The following is a 20,013-nucleotide window of genomic DNA, read 5'->3' as shown; positions in this document are numbered from 1 at the left end:
CCCAGCTGTTATAAAAGTGTTAAATATGCCAACTTTGTATTTTAAATCTTGCTCTGGATTTATCGCTGATGAACTTTTCTCTAGATTCACACACCATACTTGAGAATATGACCAGCAAATAACAAGAATATGTATATGTAACTCCACGTGGCAAGGAGAGCCCTAAGCTTTTTAACTGTACAAATGAGTGTAATACTCACAACAGTGTTGTCTGCTAATCCCCATTTAAAGATGAGGAAGCCAAGCCACAGAGAAGGTCAAGTAACTCGCTCAAGTCACACAGCTAACTGGAGGAGCTGAGATGCAACCCAGGTGGCGCAGTTCCAGCCTATGCTCAAAAGCGCATGCTTCAGTCTGTGTCCCAAGTAGAAACCTGGGCCATACTGACTCTAGCTGCGGGGGATCACCTGGCAGGAAAGTACCAGGAATAGTCACCGTGCCAATTGCATCCACCCAGCGAACACAGGATAGCTTGCTTGCTGGGAGACCAGTGTCGCTCTGCTTATGCCATTAGCTGTGTTTGTACATTCACACATCACATCAGTAGAGATGAATGCCATTTTGAGTCCAGCCCACCCCAGTACAGTCACTTCCTGCAAAAGGGATGTAGATGTGAGCTGTGCTGGCCTGGGTTTTACACACCTCACTCCCTGGCCAGGCCGGGCAGACCAAGGAGGGCAGCGTAGGAAGGGCAGGGCACCTCGTCCTCCTTGGCATTGCCGCTTCTAAGCACCATGTGAGGTACTGGAGGCTCCCAGTCTACACAACACCAGCTGGGAGAACGTTAACGCAGAGTTAATAAATGAAGACCTAACCTACAACCACTTCAAAAAAGGTGACTGACCACTAGCTGGGAGCCAGCCTCCGAGTCCACAGTTCACAAGTGTTTCTGAGCTGATGTCTTTAGCCCTAGTGGTTTCCTCCGCCCTCTAGCTAGTTCTGCATTGAGTTAGAAAGGCTATGAAAGATGCCTGTTAAAGAACCAGACCCAGAGACTTCAGCGCTTTCAAAGCTCCCCTAAGTGCAAATAATCTGGTGCTGCAAAGCAAGGGGTGGGATTGGTTGCTGCCCACAGTCATTTCTGTGCTGCTCTGTAGACATCATCTTTGTGGACACTGTTAACACCAAGAGTTTATGATATTCATTAATTCACAGCAAAATAGTTTCCCTCACATTAAAAAAAAAGGTGCATCTTTACTATAGATGCTGCTCATTGTTAGAAGGATATATTGAAATTTATAAGAAGTCAAGCACCAGGGTTTTCTTGAGGGTGTCTTGTTGTCAGGTGACTTCAGTTTTGTCCTTCAGTGCTTAGTAGAAAACAGTGAAGCTCTATTTTTAAGGAAAATATTTTCTCTCAACCTATAATACAGTTTTAAACCCACACCAGTTACTGAATGCTCCCAGCAATGACAACGACAGTAAGTGCCACTCGCCTCACTATCTAAACATCACACAGGTTTTGGCCAAAATCTCAGTCATTCTGCTACAGGTAGAGTGGTGCTGAGGAGGGCATGGCAGCCCACTCTGGTATTCTTGCCTGGAGAATCCCATGGGCAGAGCCTGCTAGGGTACAGTCCATGGGGTCACACGGAGTTGGACACGACTGAAATGACTCAGCATGCACACTCAGAATTGCGCTAAGAGTCAGGCAGCCCAGGTTCCCACCTTAGCTCGGAAACTAGCTTACCAGCTCCACTTACCAAGCTGGGAGACCTTAGCTGTGTTATCTCACTTAACCCGGTTGCTCTGTCTGTAAAAAGGACGGTGAAAATTAGGGTGGTTTTGAAGAGTAAATGAGATGATGCACTTTAATAAATGGATGCACGTCAAGGGCTTAGCAGGGTCTCCCCTTCTGCATGTAGAGGTCCTGCAGAGGTCCAGAAACTGGCCCCTGGCTAGTAAGGGAAGGATTAAGGCTAGGAACCTCAGAATTCATGTTTCTAAACCCTGGTGCTCCTAAGCAGTCTGCCATCCTGCTTACACCGGGGGGTGGGCATCTGTGGATCAGCATTGGGTTCCTCTAACCACTGCTCTAAGGATCTACCTACACCTCTTGAGCCTTTCAGTAAGCCCTTAAGTCTCTTAACCAATCTGGTTGCCCTCTTTTGAACTTCATCCAATCTAAATACATCCGTAGTGCCTGGAAATTTCACAAGTAAGCCTCGTAATATAGTACAGCGTGTCCAGAGTTTTATGAGGTAGGATTATATTCTCCCTGTCACAGGAGGTAGTTCTGCTGGGGTGACCCTAAAGCGGCACTCATTCATCTCCATGAATGTGACCAGTACCCCCAACACAGATTGTGTGTCATTCACTGCCTTGTCCGTAGCCTGTCAGCCCTGCCTTCAGGTTTCTCGCTCACAAACAAGAATCCCTCTCCTGTTCTTTGCTTACACTCATAAAATGAGTTGTGGAGTTTAGGCAGATCTGAATCCTTAATGCCCCCCCAACACACACACACACAGCCATCCCCTAAATGTAGACAAATGCCCATGATGTCTACTTAAGGAATCCTGATCCTTCTGCGTCTCCTATGTTTGTACATAGGTCTGGCTTCAGCGCTTTCTGAAGCACTCCAGTTTTTCACCTTTCCTGATGCTTAGCTTCTGACAGGCCTCTGAGTTCGTTAAAACTTCAGATCTTCACATTTCATTCACTGTGAAATTTCATTGTTTCAGTTCCAAGAAAATAACTTAGGGTCCATGTAATTGACTCAAACATTTAATAATCTTCACATTGAGAGTTTTCTTTCACATTTTACATGTTTAAATGATAAATGACCAACTTAGGCAGTTAATCTATCTGGACCCTGGTAAGTTTTTATGATGAAGGATATTTCATTTCTTTAGACTGACTGAGCATAAAAGTATTTGAAAGTAGATCAGTCCTCAAGAACCGTATTATTTATCTGTATGCCTTATGCACTGCCTTGTTTTCTTGCTTTCAGTGTCACTCATACAAAATTACAAACTCCTTTAAGGATAGAAATGTTCACCTATTCATTTTTACACTCCTGTATGTGACAGTCATTCAGCAACCACTTATTGAATGGAATCTTTGGGTTTCTGAGCTTTGCAAAGATAATCTATTTAGCAGTAGTTATATCAAAATCAGAACTCACAAAACTGCAGATTTTCTCAAAGTTAAAATGAGTAGCAAAGCTACTGACTTAGAACTGCATAATACACACGCATGTGTGTCTACCGATAGACATGAGTAGTTTACACACATGTGTATACCTTACAAAACAGGAAGAAAAAGTTGAGCAGTTCAGAGATTTGGAAGGTGGTTCAGCTTCCCTGGTGGCTCAGATGGTGAGGAATCTGCCTGCAATGCAGGAGACCCTGGTTTGATCCCTGAGTTGGGAAGATCCCCTGGAGAAGGGAAAGGCAACCCACTCCAGTATTCTTGCCTGGAGAATTATTCCATGGACAGAGAAGCCTGGCAGGCGCGACTGAGCAACTAACACCTTTTTTTTTTTTTTTTCCAGTAAACATATGTACCCAGTGAGTGTTTTGTACCTCTGAATGCGGGGAGGCAGTGTGGGGACCAGGATGGAGAATATTTTCTTTCCTTGGGGTTTTTTCCCCCATTTGGTTCACACTTAGGGAAAGGAGGCATTCATTAGTATACTAAGAAAGGCAAGGTATTATGCTGAATTCCTTTCAACTGGAAGAAGAGGAATGGTTGTTTTTCACAAGGTCAGTCAAAAGGAGGGAGGAGGGGTTTTGAACTCTCCCAGAATGCAGGTTGCACAGAGGTGAATGGTACACACTACTTTAAAGCTAGGCTGTTTTTGTTTTTTTGCTTGCAAACCATATTTTGATAATCATGCATTACTTTGTGTTGGTCAGCATAAGTATAGTTTAGTTGCCAGCTCACTACCATCCTGTTTATTTTTAAAGGGTAGACGTCTCACCTTAATATGCTTTATGCCAGAAGACATTTTTCTTCAATATTATCCAAATGAAAAGAGGACTTCCTTCTTGGAGTGGTGTGCCGGAAGGTTTAGAAGGGCAGATGGCCAACCTCTGGCTGCATATTCTCCCCAACTTAGATTTGTACATGATTATGGGTGGCGCTTTTCCGAGCAAGATAACATTTTATCTTGAACCCAGATGAACATGAACCCAGCAAAGGCTACCCCAAAAGAGTGTGTTGGGGGAGGGGGTGGGGGAGGAGTTGGGTTGAACCAGTAAGAAAATTGAGGGTTCCTGACAAAGAATTTCAAGAATACTAATTCTGTACTTAGAAGACTTCTTGTGAATCCAAGAAAGCCGTCAGGTTCCTTCTTAGGAAACCATGAAATCTGTTACAAAAGCCTCATAATATGGAGTATGCCTGACTCCATTCCTAGTGGGAATGCTTCCAGTGGTCATAGCTCACTGGCGCCCCCTTGCGGCACGCAAGCCACCTCACATGTTGTTGCCTTGGGTAAGACCCCTCAGGGAGCAAGGCAACTCAGCCTCCGGGGTGGAAACTTAACCTCCAGGATTGGAGAGCGTAGGAGTCCTTCAGATTTTTGTCAAGCTCCTTCCTTATTCTTTTTCTCAATTTCTCAATTCTTTTTTTTTTTTAGGCCAAAGAACTGCCAACTCTAAAGGATAATGATTTCATTAATGAGGGTCAAAAGATTTATATTGATGACAACAACAAAAAGGTATTCCTGGAAAAGCTGAAGAAGGATGTAGAGGTAAGGAAGAAAAAAAAGAAAAATCAATATAAGGGATGGCCCCTTATATGAATGTCAACACTACTGGGTTTTTAGAAGCTTTTAAAACCATCTATTTGTATCTGAAACCAAGGCAAAAATATGTGTTGTACATTAGACAAAGCAGCTATAAACAGGTGTAGCTCATGTGTGATCTGATTTAAAAGAGAAGTGTGCTGATTCAGCAGCTCCCTCCTTCAGAGGACAAACGAAAGCAGGCACATGGTGTCTTCTGCTGGTGTCCCCTCCCCCAGGGTCCCACCTTCTTGGTTGTGGGGATAGCCTGTGCGAGGTTACAGCCCCTTCAGACCCACCGCCTTTCCCCGCCCACCGGCAACCAGGGCCGGGGTGGAGGGGACTGACTGCATTCTGTCAAAGACCAGAGCATGTTGACAAGTGTATGGTGACTGTTGAATTTGGGGTTTTCTCCATCTGAAGCACATCTGGGTGTTAGGAAACACCAGCCTCAATAATACTGCCACCAGCCTCTATGAAGTCAGCATCGTTGGGCCCATCAAGTCAGCCTTGCACAGCATGGGAACAGCGCAGAGGCAGTGTAGGACACCAGGGTCAAGGGGGATGCTGTGAGAAAGAGATGTGGGAATGGCCTTTTAGTCTATAAAGGAGTTTTCTTTGTAAATATTGTTTTAAGTATTAAAAATACACCTTTCCCTATCTTTTATTTATTGTAAAGGCAGTGCAGTTCTCCCAATGAACTTCTTTATATAAATCTACTAGAAATAAATTCAGGAAAAAAGTTCTTTTTTTGAAGTTTGTTAGGTTACAAAACAGTGCAAAGAGAGCTCTAATTTAGACAGTAACTAAGCTACAGTATTCTTAGCTGTGACTTTTGTTCATGTGTGCATTTTTTGTTTTTGTTAACTTGGAAATACAGTTCCCCACATACCAGTGCAGATCTGCTACTTAGAAAGGCTTTGTGAAAAGATTCTTTCTTGTGTCATTAAAGACAAAATGACTTGGGAATTCCCTGGCCGTCCAGTGGTTAGGCCTCAGCGCCTTCACCACCAGGGCCCAGGTTCGATCACTGGTCAGGGAACTAAGACCTGGCAAGCAGGGCAGCATGGCCAAAAAAACTGAAATGAAACAAAAAATGACTTAAGCCAAGAACAAACAAATGTCATGGATTAGATTATATCCCCCATGAGGGCAGAAGCAGTATTATAATTTTCTTTCTAATCTCCTAACATCTTTCATTTAAAGACACATAGACTGACCGAATTAGTTCATGATTATTTTTAGTTTACAAGTTACTTTAAGGAATTTTTTTTGCATTTTAACCTATATCATATATATGCTTTGATTAGAACCTAGATATTGGTTATCTGTAAAGAAGACCACCAAGTGTCTTGTTAAAAAGTAGTTTTTCTACAGTTTCTCATTGTTCAGCATTTATTTTTCCTCAGTTGTCAGCAGTTTTTATTAAAATGCATATTAGTTAAGTATTTCCCTTTTATTTTGGGATCAACTTGATCTGATAACTAAGAGGGCGGTGGCACCCCACTCCAGTGCTCTTGCCTGGAAAATCCCATGGACGGGGGGACCTGGTGGGCTGCAGTCCATGGGGTCGCTGGGGGTTGGACATAACTGAGCGACTTCACTTTCACTTTTCACTTTCATGCATTGGAGGAGGAAATGGCAACCCGCTCCAGTGTTCTTGCCTGGAGAATCCCATGGATGGTGGACCCTGGTGGGCTGCCGTCTACGGGGTCACACAGAGTCAGACACGACTGAAGCGACGCAGCAGCAACTTGATCTGATAACTAAGTGCCATAGGTAGACATACTATTTGGGAGTTTTATTCATTATCCTGAAAGGCTTTGATCCTGAGAAGTAATACTGCTTTAGCAGTTATAGTAAATAGCCCTTAGGGATATCTCATCTGCTTGCAAAAATGTTTATCTTTTTTTCCTCTCAGCTGTATATCACTCTGATTTTTAGACTCCAGAAATTATGTAACTGAAGCCATTCAAATTTACAGTTGAATTACACAAGGATTCTCTTTGCCTTTTCATTGTCTCTAATAGTGTTGTTGACGAGAAGATTTGGTTAATTTTAATCCCATCCATGGCTCTCCCACTTAGCTGTTTTGTTTAAATGGAGGCAGGCCATAAAGCAGTCTTTCATTTTAATAAAATTCTCAATGGTTGGTAAGTGTCTAGTTTTGAAAATCATGCAGAAGCATTATTAATTTTTAAGCAGGTAATTATGGTAAAGTAGCTTGACATCTGATAGAATGTAATCTAGTTTCATTTTCCATCAGTTCCATGCTTGCTAATTTAGCTGGCTGGCCTGTTTAAGTACAGGATGGGGTGGGGAATGGGGGTGGTGACTTAATGTTTTAAGTAAAAAATGAATTCATTACAGCTCAAATATTTCTGTAGGAAAATAAGAACCTAGCCAGCTTTTCTCTGCATTTGAAATTCTGTTCTATTTATATGCTGGGCAAAGTAGCAAAGTACGTTAGTCCTGATAGCTTCACACGTGAGCATATGTGAGCCCTTTTCCCCAAAGAAAGCACTTGATGGAGAATGGAAGGTCACTTTTGCCCTCTGACTCTCTTCCTGTCAGCTTTGACCGTGGCCATGGAGGGCTGGTCCTCGTCTCTCATGGCCTCACACTGGGATCCAAGTTTCACACACGAGACTATGCCTTGTGTCCCATGGCATCCACCCCATCACAGGCCATCTCATGCCTCACATTTTTTTTGGGGGGTGGCGTGGAGGGGAGGGAGCAGCTATCAAACCACCCATGACATTTTCCACAGAACTAGACCAAATAACCCTCTAAAATCTATATAGAACCTTTAAAGACTCAGAATTGCCAAAGTAATCCTGAGGAAAAAGCACAATACTACAAAGCTTGTTGTTCAGTCACCAAGTCGTGTTCGACTCTTCACGACCCCATGGACAGCAGAACGTCAGACTTCCCTGTCCCTCATCATCTCCCGGAGTTTGCCCAAGTTCATGTCCATTGAATCCAAAGCTACAGTAATCCAAACAGTGTGGGGCTGGCACAAAAACAGACATACAAATCAATGGAATAGAACAGAGAGCCCAGGGGAAAAACCAGCACACCTACGGTCAAAGGAGACAAGAATACAAAATGCGAAAAAGATCATCTGTTCAGCAAGCGGTGCTGGGAAAGTTGGACAGCCGCATATAAATCACTGAAGTTAGAACACACCATCAAGCCATGCCTAAAAATAAACTCAAAATGGCTTAACAACTTAAAGATATGACCATAAAACTCCTAGAAGAGATCATAGGCAAAACATTCTCTGACATAAATAGTACCAATGTTCTCTTAGTCAGCCTCCCAAGGCAATAGAAATAAAAAAACAAATGAGACCTAATCAAACTTACAAGCTTTTGCACAACCAAGGAAACCATAAACAAAATGAAAAGACAGCCTACAGAATGAAAGACAATATTTGCAAATGATGCGAACAAGGGCTTATGTATTTCCAAAACAAGGGATTATGTATTTCCAAAATACATAATCAGTTCATACAACAACAAAAACACAAACAACCCAATCGAAAAATGGGCAGAAGATCTAAATAGACACTTCTCCAAAGAAAACATACAGAGTTTATTAACAGCTCTTTGGCCATACAGTTTTCAGTAAGTGTTTGTAACAGGGCTCGTAAAGGGAATACTAGCTCAGATTTGGCATAATGAAGAATGAATTATGAGGGAAGCAGGTTAGGTGGGATATTCTGAGGGACAAAGAAGCTGATCAAGTTCCGGCGGACAGTTATTAAGAAGTTGGAAAGCAGGGGAACCTAAAGATTTTTAAATCTTCATGGTTTGAAATTTTATATATTTAAAAACACTAATTTGAGTTAGAAGTTTAAAGGAATGAGCAGAAAACAGTAAATGTGTTTAAGTTCCAAATATTAGCTGGAGACAGACCCTCCGGGCAGCCCTGAATCCCTCTTCTTCTTGGGCCTGTCATCTTCAGCCCACAGTAGTTTCGAGATGCCCTACAGCGACTTTCTCCAGCAGGAATCTCAGGTCTACTGCCTACTGTGTTTCCCTCTACTTTAGAAGAGATTTTAAACGACGTTTTGTGATAAGAGCTGGGGCATCAGTACAGGCTGTTCAACACATCTCCCCTCTTGGCGCATGTCTGTTTAAGTTACATACTTGATGGAAAAAAGGCTTTTACCACAGCAACAACAGGGACAGTTGTAAAAACCACTTCCACTGCTACATGCCAGGCACTTCTCATTGCCCCCACTACGTTCTCTCTAATCCTTTCTCCACCACTGTGAGTTTACTGGTGCGGTCCCATTTTATAATTAGAATAACTGAGGTTCAGAGTAGTGAATTCATCATCAAGACACAGAGCGAATAGGTTCATCAACACCATCTTTCATGGAAGAGAGGCGAGGATGTGGAAATCAGACTTGTGGACACAGATGGGAACAGACAGGGTGGGAGGAACTGAGAGCGCCGCACTGACATATATACACTGCCATGTGTAAAACAGACAGCTAGTGGGAAGCAGCTGTAGAGCACAGGGCGCTCAGGTTGGTGGGATGGGGCGTGAGAGGGAGCGAGGCTCACGAGGGAGGAGATACATGTATGCATGTGGCTGATTCATGATGCTGTACAGCAGAAACTAACACAACATTGTAAAGCAATGATACGCCATAAAAAAAAATTCCATAAAAGATGGAGCAAGTAACCTAAGATTTAATTGCCCATCTGACTCCAAAACTTAAGTTCTATTTAAGATAATCTGATACTTCAGTGGGTCACCGTTATCAGCTAAAGCTATACGTTTAACCCCTGTGCTGTCCTTGGTCTTCTTCATTGGTCTCAGTCACACGGATTTGAAGACTTACATAATCCCCCTTTCTTATATAATCCCCACTTGGGGCTGCAACTCACCTCCTTAGTCTTGGGCATGTCAGAACAACTTCTTACCAGGAGATGCATTTTTCATCTCACTGATACTTTAGTGGGTGATGCCGGGAGCTAACTTCGCTTTTATTATTGAATACAAATGTTTCCTTTCTGGGTAAGGAGTCCAAGCAGTGGTCAGACCACAGATCAGAGACCCAGGAAAGGAGCTCTGGGCCGGGCTGACATTGTGAGTAGCACAGGTGCCAGGGGAAGATATGGGCCTGCAGACTCACTCTACTTCGAACGGCAGTAAAGCCCCGGCTGTTACCCTTTCCCTGCCTGACCTTTGGCACGTTAATTACAGGCAGCCCCTTTTGTACTCTCCAAAACACTTGAAAGTGGATTTGTACCTCATCCATCTGAAAGTCAAAGGGACCTATATGTACAGAGAGACTCTGCTCTGCAGAGCAAAGATATGTTGTAAATGACCTCATTTTCTTCCAATGGGTGCTGCCTCTTGCAGGCTCATAGAAAGGTTTTTTGTTGTTGCTTTATTCTTTTTATTTGGTTTAGGGGGTTCTTTTTCTTAGAGGAAGGGGTCAGGGGAAGTTAGAGGAAAGGGGTACAGGGGAAGTAGCAGCAGGCAGTCCATTCACTTGTTCAGTAAATATCGAGTAGCTACATCACTTACCTGGGAGTCAGGAGGGCAGTGATGGCGTCACCGAACCAGGTTCGTTTGTGCCCAACCTGGAGCCAGCCAGACGCCGAGGTCTAGCAGCAGAAGGTTTATTCGCGGGGCAGCCAAGCAGGAAGAGCAAATCTCCAGTCCGCCTCCCCAAGCTAGGGGCTCGCTCGAGCGGCAGGGCGGTCTGAGGCATGGAGCGTAGGGAAAAAAGATTGGGAAAAGGTGCGCGAATCCTCGTTCGGCACAGGCGTAAACTAGGCTACTGACCTCTGCACGATCCAAGGGTGGGGCTGGCCATCCTCGCACGTGTGAAAGACCCTCACGCATGCCCAGTTGGAGGGTCCGCGGGTCTATCCAGCTGAAACTCGACAGAGCTGATTCCGAGTTCCTAGAAAAGAACAGGCAGACAACATTGTTCGGGCTACATGCCCCTTGGGGGACCTGTGAGTCTTAAACGACCTTGATTAGTGAAAGCAGGTGAGATGATCTGGCTAATCATAATGCAGTTTCAAGGGCAAAACCTGCCAGAGCCCCTGCCCCTGGGGGCCTGCAGTGTTTGGGGAAGATAGAGAAGTTTCTCAAATAATTTAATAAAATGAAAAAAAAAAAAAGTGAAAGTGTTAGTCACTCAGTGTTGTCCGATTCTGGATTCCATGGACTGTAGCCCTCCAGACTCCTCTGTTCATGGAGTTCACGTGTGCAGCTAAGCCAGGGGTCCTTAGGGCACACATATGTGCAGGGCACACGTGCCCAGGCAGGAGTTGTGACAGGCTTCGGAGAGCAAGGGCCCTGCAGCCGTGACTTCACGGTTCTGTGGGAGGTAAAGGACCAGAGGCCAGAACAGGATGCAAGACGGCCTGAGGGGTGATGAGACCAATCTAGGTCCCATGGACCACGTGAGATGTTGTTTCTACCCTTTGAGAAATGAGACCCCATCGAAAGGCGTGACAAGATGAAATGCTTCCCCCGCCAGAGGACCAGAAGGGGAAGTTCCGACAACATGCAGTCCTTGCCACTTCTCAGGGACCTTCCAAGGGCCAGAGGAAGCAGGGAGAGGGAGAAGGGGGCTTGTGCCTTGTCACCCTACAAGCTGAGCAGGACCAGGCCCGGCCAAGCCCCACTCACCCTGCACCCACTACACACTTTTGGGTAGGAGATGTTGCCACCGGGCAACCCACATCTCCAGCTGTGCCCACACCTCTGGAGGGCATCCAGGGTGGGCACTGGGGGCAAGGGGAACAGGCCAGAGAGAGCTCCTGGATAAAAGGGCATGGGAGGGGGCGACGGAGGAGCCTCCCCAGCTCCCGCTTCCATCAGGACACCCCCAAGCAGGAATGAAGGAGGGTGTTGTTCACAAGAGCAGTGACAGAGGCATTTGCTGGTTGATTGGGACATTGGTGCTTTTACTTATTTGTGATGGACAGCATAATACTCAGCTTCACTGAGTGCTGTTTCCAAGTGCTTTCACAAGCCAGATCTGAGAGGCTCCCCTGGCAGCGACGTGGGAGGTCCCTGGGTTCCCCATTAAGCCAGTCTTCATCGTTGGGAGAAATCTTTTCTTCCCTGTGTCCTCCTTGCCAGTCGTGCTCTCTGCACTTTGGTGCAGTCATTGATGTGATGCACACATCCTTCTCAGCTTCCAGCCCTGCAGTTCAGGGAAGCGGTCCTGGCTCTGAGCCAGCCCCGAGTGGGAGGCTGCAGCTCTGCCCGAGAAGCTGCCTGGGAGGAGACTGCCCCATTCGAGAGGCTCCTGGCCGCTCTACAGGAGGTCCTCTTCTCGCCTCTGCCACCCCAGGGCTCACAGCCTTCTATGTGTGCTTCTGTGAGCTTGCCGTCTTTAAATCTGGGGCTGTATTTAAGGCATAAACGATCGTGTCATTTCCGCCCCTCCAGTTTCTTGCCCAGCTGAAGCTCATGGACTACAGCCTGTTGGTGGGAATCCACGACGTGGAGAGAGCCGAGCAGGAGGAGGTGGAGTGTGAGGAGGACGGAGAGGAGGAGGGAGAGAGCGATGGCGCCCACCCTGTGGGGACCCCTCCCGACAGCCCTGGGAACACGCTCAACAGCTCGCCACCCTTGGCTCCGGGCGAGTTTGATCCAAACATTGATGTCTACGGGATTAAATGCCATGAAAGTAAGTGGCGATACCATCCACTTTTTTTTTTTACCATTGGTTTGATTTTTTTTTTTTTGCACTGTTAGTCTACTGGTAAACATGAACCCAGTTAAAAGCATGCTGTCCTGTAAGACTCCTTCTCAAGAGTCCTAATCAATTGATTCCGGGACAGAGTATATTAAAGGTAATTGTAATCTCTGGTTTTGAAATGCAATGTGATGAAATCCTTGAATTGTGGGATGTTGAGGGAACAGGTGAAACCACACAGCAGTGTGTTCTGTGTATATAACACCCATATGCATCTGCTTGTGTAAATGTCCGTACCACATATAAGAAATATTTTTAAACACTTTTTTTCTTAGCCAACTCTCTTTTATGTGGATCGCAAATCACAAGTCTGTCCTGAGCTAGCCACATACAAGGTCCACGCCAGACCTCCTATGGACACTGTGTAGGGCAGGTATCCTTCCTTCTCAAGAAAGGAAGCTGAAGCTAGCCCAGGTGTGGGAAGAACATCTCCAATTTGCTGCTGCGTATCTGTCCTCTGCTCTTCCCCCATTAAGGGGTCTGTGGCTCGCTCTTCACGAAAGTGAGATTGATTTTAATCCTCAATAGCCGGGTGATTGGATATTTATAGGAATATTACATGCTATGGTAGCTACTTATACATGAAAAAATTTGAGATAAACGCAGGCCTCTGGGGTTTTTTTTAGTAATAAAAATTAGTGGTTCAGCATTGTTAAAAAAAAAACAAAAAAAACATGTCATGGCAAAACAGCCAGGTTGAGTTTGAGTTCTGCTTTTTATTTTGCTCACCAAAATGGTTTCTTCAACACAGAAAATTAGAGTCAAGTATACCTGAACAACAGTTCATAATTGAAACAGCAGCTTATTTGTGGAAATATGTAGAAGACGGGTATTGTAGATGACGTATGCCTTTATCCAGTTCTCATACTAGAGCCAATGAGCATTAGGAACAGTTACAGGTAACAGTAGAAAGTGTAAGCATATTTACTTCAATTGGGTTAGCCAAAAAGTTAGTTCAGATTTTTCCATAGCATCTCATGGAAAAACCGGAATGAACTTTTTGGCCAACCCAATTCTTGTTTTAAACAGTATTTCTTTAAAAAGCACTTTTCTTTATACCAAAGTAATATACAATCACTAAAGAAAGTGCAGATTAATAAAAAACATACAGTCTCACCCTTGGACCTCTGCTGGTAATATCCTGAGGTTACATTCTTTTTTACTTTTTAAATTGAGAGAGAATTGGGAACAGAAAGTTAAGCTGTTTCTTGGGGATGCACAAGACTTTCTCACAGCCCCTGCTGCCTTTGTTTTCAGACCTTGAACCCCTCACCCCTCCCCCACAGCAGCGCAAACTGTCCCAGGCGTTGTCACCATCTGTCCCACAATCCTGTCTCCCATCCCTTTGCAGATTCGCCTCGGAAGGAGGTGTACTTTATGGCAATTATTGACATTCTGACTCATTATGATGCGAAAAAGAAAGCTGCCCACGCTGCAAAAACTGTTAAACATGGCGTAAGTATCTCCGTTTGGTTTCCCTCTCTGCTCCCTGCTTCCTGTCGTGCAGGGGCCAGCACAGGTCCACTCCTTTCCTGGGAGCTGCCCAGTCCCTTCCATGGCTCGAGGTCTCTGCAAGGGCTGCACTCCAACGCAGAGTCAGAGCTCCCAAGGCCTCTGGCAAGTCACTTAGACCCTGCATGGCTCTTCTGTTACCCACTGGGGTTATTAACAGACACACGCATCATGAGAATATTACACAAATTATTTGTTTGAAAAATGCTTCAAAGACTAAAGCGCTGAATGACGACAGCTGTTTTAATATGAAGTGCTTAGAACTGAAGCACTTAGTCTCTGCTTAAGATGCTTCTAAGATACACAGTATCTCTTTCCACACAGTGGACTGTATTTTTTTCTATTACAGAAGATTTTTGGGTGCAAGATCAAAGTTTAGTGATACGAGTCCCTCGCTTTTATTGTCCTTACCCAGAATTCTCACTGTTCCCGGCATACGTTAACTTGTGGAATCCCATGACAAGCCTTGATAAGGATAACTAGTGTGCTCCTTATCAGGTGAAGGAGCTGAGGATGAGCATTTACGGAGTAACTTGCCAGGATCAGGTCACTAGGCAGGGTAGAGAGGAGTGCTCCCCAGGACCCAGCCCCAGCCCCCAATAAACCAGTGAGGCCCATTTGCCGGTTGTACTTCACCAGTTGTGAATCCCCACTGGGCCTGCGTTGTAGGACTCCATTTGGCTTTCCAGGTGTGCTGAGAAGGCCGCAGAGCCCACCACACGCAGATGGACTTGTGCTCTAACTCGTTCACACTGCCCCAGTGTGGAGTCAACCAAGATCCACCAGAACATCAACATCTTTTTCTTTATTTTAAAATCAAACAGGCTGTCATTCCAGCGATGGAACCAGCCCAACACCATATCCCATTTGCCACAGAAATGTTTCCGTCACATTGCCAACTAGTTACGGTGTTCCAGCTTTGTGCAGTGCCCAAACCAGGACCTCGCCCTACCCTTGAACACACGGGAAATCCTCTGTCAGAGAGGAGGGTACACAGCAGTTCTCACACAAGGGTGGGCACTGCAGCCTTCTGAGAACCATTTTAAAGTCTGTGCCAGCCAGATGCACCAGCCCTTCCCCAGATTCTGAGTCCAGTTCAGGAGGCTAGTGGGGGAGGTTGACTCTGAAAGGCTCTGGTAACTCCGATGCTCATCTCTGGTTGAAAAGCCTGGCTGTATTGCAGGGACGGAACTGGGCCCGAGTCCCTACCTCACCTCTCCAGTTGTGTGACCTGGAGGAAACGCCCTGGTGCCCCAGTTCCCCCAGCTGCTGACAGGGCCCTAACGCCTTGCTGATGAGGCTTTGTGGTGAGTGGAGAGAGGCTCTGTTTGTTCCCAGCCTTCCTTAAACCTGTATGATATTCTAGACCAGGTGAAACTGGAAATGTGCCAGGGCAAACACGGCTCCACATGTGCCTCCCCTGCACGTCACCAGCTCAGCTCCATGGTATGGCACCCAGCCTAAAATCGGGTGCAGTTTGCAAGAGCAAGACATTACTCTCTGCAAAGGAACGTTGTGTCAACCTGCTGCTGGGAACCATTCTCTGCCTTCAAAACCCGGGCTCCTCCGTGGAGATCCCAGCGGCCCAGGCCAGGCATGGAAATTACAGCTTCCTCTGTGAGCTGCTGGTATCAAAATAGCACCTGGTGACTTGGTAAAAACGCTGGTCCTGCCCTTTGCAGCTCTGAAAGCTGGCCAGTAACTACCGAGGGTCTTCTGGTCTGCACTGTGCTCGTCACAGGAAACCCCGCTGAGCCTCTTCAAGGGGTGGCTTCCCAGCACCAGGCAGGCCTCTGAACGGGGACAGTGGCACCCCTGTGCCTGCGCTGCGAGGACCAGCCCTGGCCCCTCAGGGCAAGTGCATCACAGCTGATGCCACCCCTGCCACTGCGGCTCCTTACTGCTGAGCACCCAGCCGCTTTTTTGGTCCTAAAAAATGAACACGGCCCTTGTGTCCTTGTCATCGGAGTTTCCCTTTGGCCAGACGTTGCTGTTTGTGTCATTCTCAAGGTGTCTCCCATCTGCTCTCCTGAGAAACAGAAGTGTTGTCCCCGTGGCTTCTGAATGGAGGCCACACAGACGCCACATTTGACAGGAACATCTCAAACGTGGTTGATTTTTTTTTGGTGGCAGCAGTCACAATGTATATGACACCAGCCTCTGTTTTTCCTGAGACTGCCTCATTTTCACACCCAGATTCTTAAGTCTTGGTTATTCAGACCCATATCCAAGATATTCTGAGTTACGAGTAGAGGCTGCACAGGTTTGAAAGTGACTGGCTTCATATTCAGCTGCAGTGGAAGCTGCTGTCGGTGCTGATCAAGTAGTTCTAACAGTATCGCTGTTCCTCTTCTCCCACACTGCCCAGGCTGGCGCGGAGATCTCCACCGTGAACCCAGAACAGTATTCCAAGCGCTTTTTGGACTTTATTGGCCACATCTTGACGTAACGTCCTGCACAACTGTGGATGGACGTGAGCACGGGAAGGATAGAGGTGGCTTCAGCGCAGGAAAAACGAACACCAAACTCCGTGAAGCACACCTCCTCGTTTACATCTTCAGGCCAAGATGACTGACTTGGGGGCTACTCGCTTTAATGGCTACCTGATATTTCCCAGCATCATTCTAGCTATTTCTGACGTGTGTGTGTCTGTGCGTGTGTGCATCTTAAAAATTGATTGATTAATGGACACTGACCAGCTTTGGTTAGTGTGTGTTTGGGGTAACAAACCTCTGATTCCAGCTGTGGACAAATGAATGAATGAGTGAGTGAGTGAGTGAGTGAACAAACCCAAGAGGGGGGAGGGGGAGAAGGCAATGCATGTCAGACCAACCAGGTTGGCACCACACGATAAACTGTGGATCAGTTTATTTTCTGGAGTTGAAAGATGTGAGACAGTATTCGTAATAATAATGAAGATAATAATAATGATGATAATAATAATGATGGTGATTAAGAGGAAAAAAAAACTTACTGCAGATGTTACACTTCTACCACGCACGCTGACACTCCTTAATAGTTGTACCTGGGCGCTGGACGAAGGAGGCTGGCGTCTCCCGCGCCTCCTGGTTTGGGTGTCGGGACTCCCCGTGTCCCGACAGGCGCCCCTCCTCCAGCAAGAAGCTGATGCCCCTAGTGACTCTCTCTGTACATTTTCACCTCAGTAAATATGTCCAGGAAAACTGCTTACTTCTCTTTTCTTGCCTGGAGCTTCTTCACTGATAACACTCTTTCGTTGCAATACAGCAATTAATGCTACAAAATAAAAATAAAAGCTTATCTGCAAAGTGCATAGTTTTGGGCAATGGTATCTCCATCTCCCATGGTGGGAAGGTGAGCAAAGCATTTAGAACTCTCAATTCTCCTGCTCAACAGTGGTATTTTGTTATAAATTTGCCCTTTAACTGAAATCCTCAATATTACTGTTTACATTATTAGGAAAACAGGGATATTTTTGAATCTAAAAATTTAATGTACAGCACGTGATTTTTGAAGTTTACATGTAAAGTCATTTTACAGTGTAGGTGAAATAATGTTTGTCATATTTTGAAATGTATCCTGCAGTCACGTTTTGGAGTGAATGTTTTATTCAAAGTACCAGGTAGACAGTCTTTTACAGTTAAAGGAAAAGGGTTGTTTTCCTCCAGATGTACATTATCAGTCTAATGATTTTTTTATTTTTAAAGAAAATGTTTAACCCAGATCTGGTTATGTAAGTTCATTGCCCTAAACTGTGCTGACTGTGTCTAATCAAGTTATAAATTTCCAACATCGATCATGTATTTACCAACTTCCTGGCATTTTCTGAAAGGTGTCAAGCTAAAATATTAGACTTGCTTAGGAATACGTTATCAACTTATACACTGTGCTAAAGCTGTGCCTTTGAAATTCTTTGTTTAAAATGTGAGATGATTTTTGTAGGCAGGTTCAGGAAAGAAGAAAAAAATCCACCCTTTAATAATCACTTGCAACTCAACACACAGTCCCGCCACACTGCCTCTTCCAGTAACTTTACTTCAGGGCTTATCAAGTCTGCAACTGTGCCCAAAGTATATAGGTTTACTTCAGAAAATACGAGGTGACGGCAGCTGGAATCTGGGGGGCAAGGCCATTCTACCCCATCTACTGACTTCACTCAGAATTGTTATCCTCAGCAGACGACGTTGACAGCACTGTGATCTGACTGTCCAAATCTATATTTCTTGTGTCTAATTGAAATGGTGATTTAATATGCCCCCACCCCCACCCCGCCATTCATTCTGGCATTGAGTCCCTTTCAGTGCTCTGAAGTTAGGCTGCAGTTTCTTTAATCCAGGATTACAAATGTGAGACCCTGAAGTAAAGAGAAGGTACCCACACATTATTTGAGTAACTGTTCCTTTGTGGCCCATCTGTGTATGCTTTTAGAAGTTTACAAAATGCTTTATTTTTGTCTGTAACAGTCTGTGTCATCCATCCTGTTATCAAATCTTCGGACAGAGTGAGGAAGTTTGCCTTGTATCTTCTAGTGCTAACAGTACACTCCAGTTACGAGCCGGGCTTTACAAAATAAAGCACTTTGATGACTCACAAGGTGCAGTCTTCGTGCTTCTCTCTCAATTGTGTGTCTCTTTATTGCAAACAAAATTTAAATACTCAGTACTAAGAGTGTCTTTAGCTGATCCTGAAGAAGACTAAAATTGAATCTTTTCACAAACAGAAGCTTTGCCTTCAACCTGTGAACTATTTCACTAGTAAATAACAGAAACGCGCCATGACACACATGGCAAAATTGGCTTGTTGAAAGATGGGCAGAGAAAGGAACCTCTTCAGTGAATACCCTTTAAAGTTACACACTTTTATTCTTTATATCTACCAACCATAGTTCTGTGGCTCACTCAGCATTTTTTGAGACTTTACTGGAATGCCATTGGTGGCTTCTAGAAAGCTAGAAGGCTTTTTAAAGCATTCCCTTGTCATTGTGCCAGGTGAGCAAACACAGTTAAGCTAGAGTAGCACTTGTTTTGAAAATGTGTGATGGTTCTAATGGGAGAGATGTCAGGGGATCATTTGAGCATCACGCACTTTTCACATCTGCTGTGTGCACGCTGCTTCTCATGGAACATCAGCTGAAAACAGAAGACTGCACCCCAATTAACTGCACCGGTAGGAACATGCCAGGCATACCCTCACATGATGAGGGTGAGCTCAACATGCTGGGGGCACACGGGCCAGGGCCTGCTGACCTCACCTCACTCTCCTTCCCTTACTTTCAACAACCCAGCAGCTGCAGCCCTTCTGATGCCCACTACCCATGACCACAGGCATCCTCCATGTATTTTTCAAGATAATGTGCCGCATTTATTGTAGTATTTATGTATTTCCTGACCATTTAGTATGTAAAACTGTGCTACTGTTTGTATTGATAGGCTCCTTTTTCACCAGTGTATCAGTAATGACACTTTTGGGTGTTGTGCCCCCAATCTCATTATTCCCATGAGCTCTGTGGTTTTTACTGTGTGATTTTGCACAGAGCAGGGATTTTTAGGAACGTATATGCTACATTACAGCAGAGCTGACTGTGGTCAGCAGGGAGCTTAAATTCCATTTTCTTTGTGGAACAGAGACATTCATTTTCATTTTGGTTATTTAATTTCATGGGCAGAATGCACATTAGTCCCAGAAAATTGGTTATTGCTAATTCACAGAAAGACCAGAGTTGGTCTGAAGCATGAATCCTTCGTGCAGCACTTTTGGAAATAGTGGGTAAGGTTAAATGCAGGAGATTAGCAACTGTATGTAATAATAATGAAGTGGTAATGCATATAATATATAAGTGTATACAACGAAGTAGGGGAGTGGGAAGAAGGCAAGGCTGAGAGGTTCAAGTCCAGAGTTCTTAGCATCTGTGGACTTGAGGCCCCAGGACCACTGCACACGGCCTCTCCAGAAGTTCTGTAATCAGCGCAAAAACAATGGTTACAGTGCGTGTTGTGCGTGTGTACAGCCTTCCAGCTCTCAAAATCACGCCCTGTCTCTTCCTCTC

The 20,013-nt window shown here is 45.1% G+C and overlaps 1 protein-coding gene across 1 annotated transcript in view; it reads left to right on the top strand.

The window, feature by feature from the left end:
• Window positions 1-18,587, top strand: part of PIP4K2A (phosphatidylinositol-5-phosphate 4-kinase type 2 alpha) — a 186,261-nt gene extending 167,674 nt beyond the window's left edge. The window contains exons 7-10 of the mRNA XM_005901642.3: window positions 4,583-4,696; window positions 12,167-12,407; window positions 13,828-13,931; window positions 16,357-18,587. Of these exons, the coding sequence (XP_005901704.2) occupies window positions 4,583-4,696; window positions 12,167-12,407; window positions 13,828-13,931; window positions 16,357-16,437 (540 nt within the window). The 3' untranslated portion in view covers window positions 16,438-18,587. The remainder of the gene's footprint in view (window positions 1-4,582; window positions 4,697-12,166; window positions 12,408-13,827; window positions 13,932-16,356) is intronic.
• Window positions 18,588-20,013: the final 1,426 nt, after the last annotated feature.

This window comes from Bos mutus, chromosome 13 (assembly GCF_027580195.1).
Source record: "Bos mutus isolate GX-2022 chromosome 13, NWIPB_WYAK_1.1, whole genome shotgun sequence".
Lineage (NCBI taxonomy): Eukaryota > Metazoa > Chordata > Mammalia > Artiodactyla > Bovidae > Bos > Bos mutus.
The sequence above is the reverse complement of the archived record's forward strand: the minus strand, read 5'-3'. Positions and strand labels throughout refer to the sequence as shown.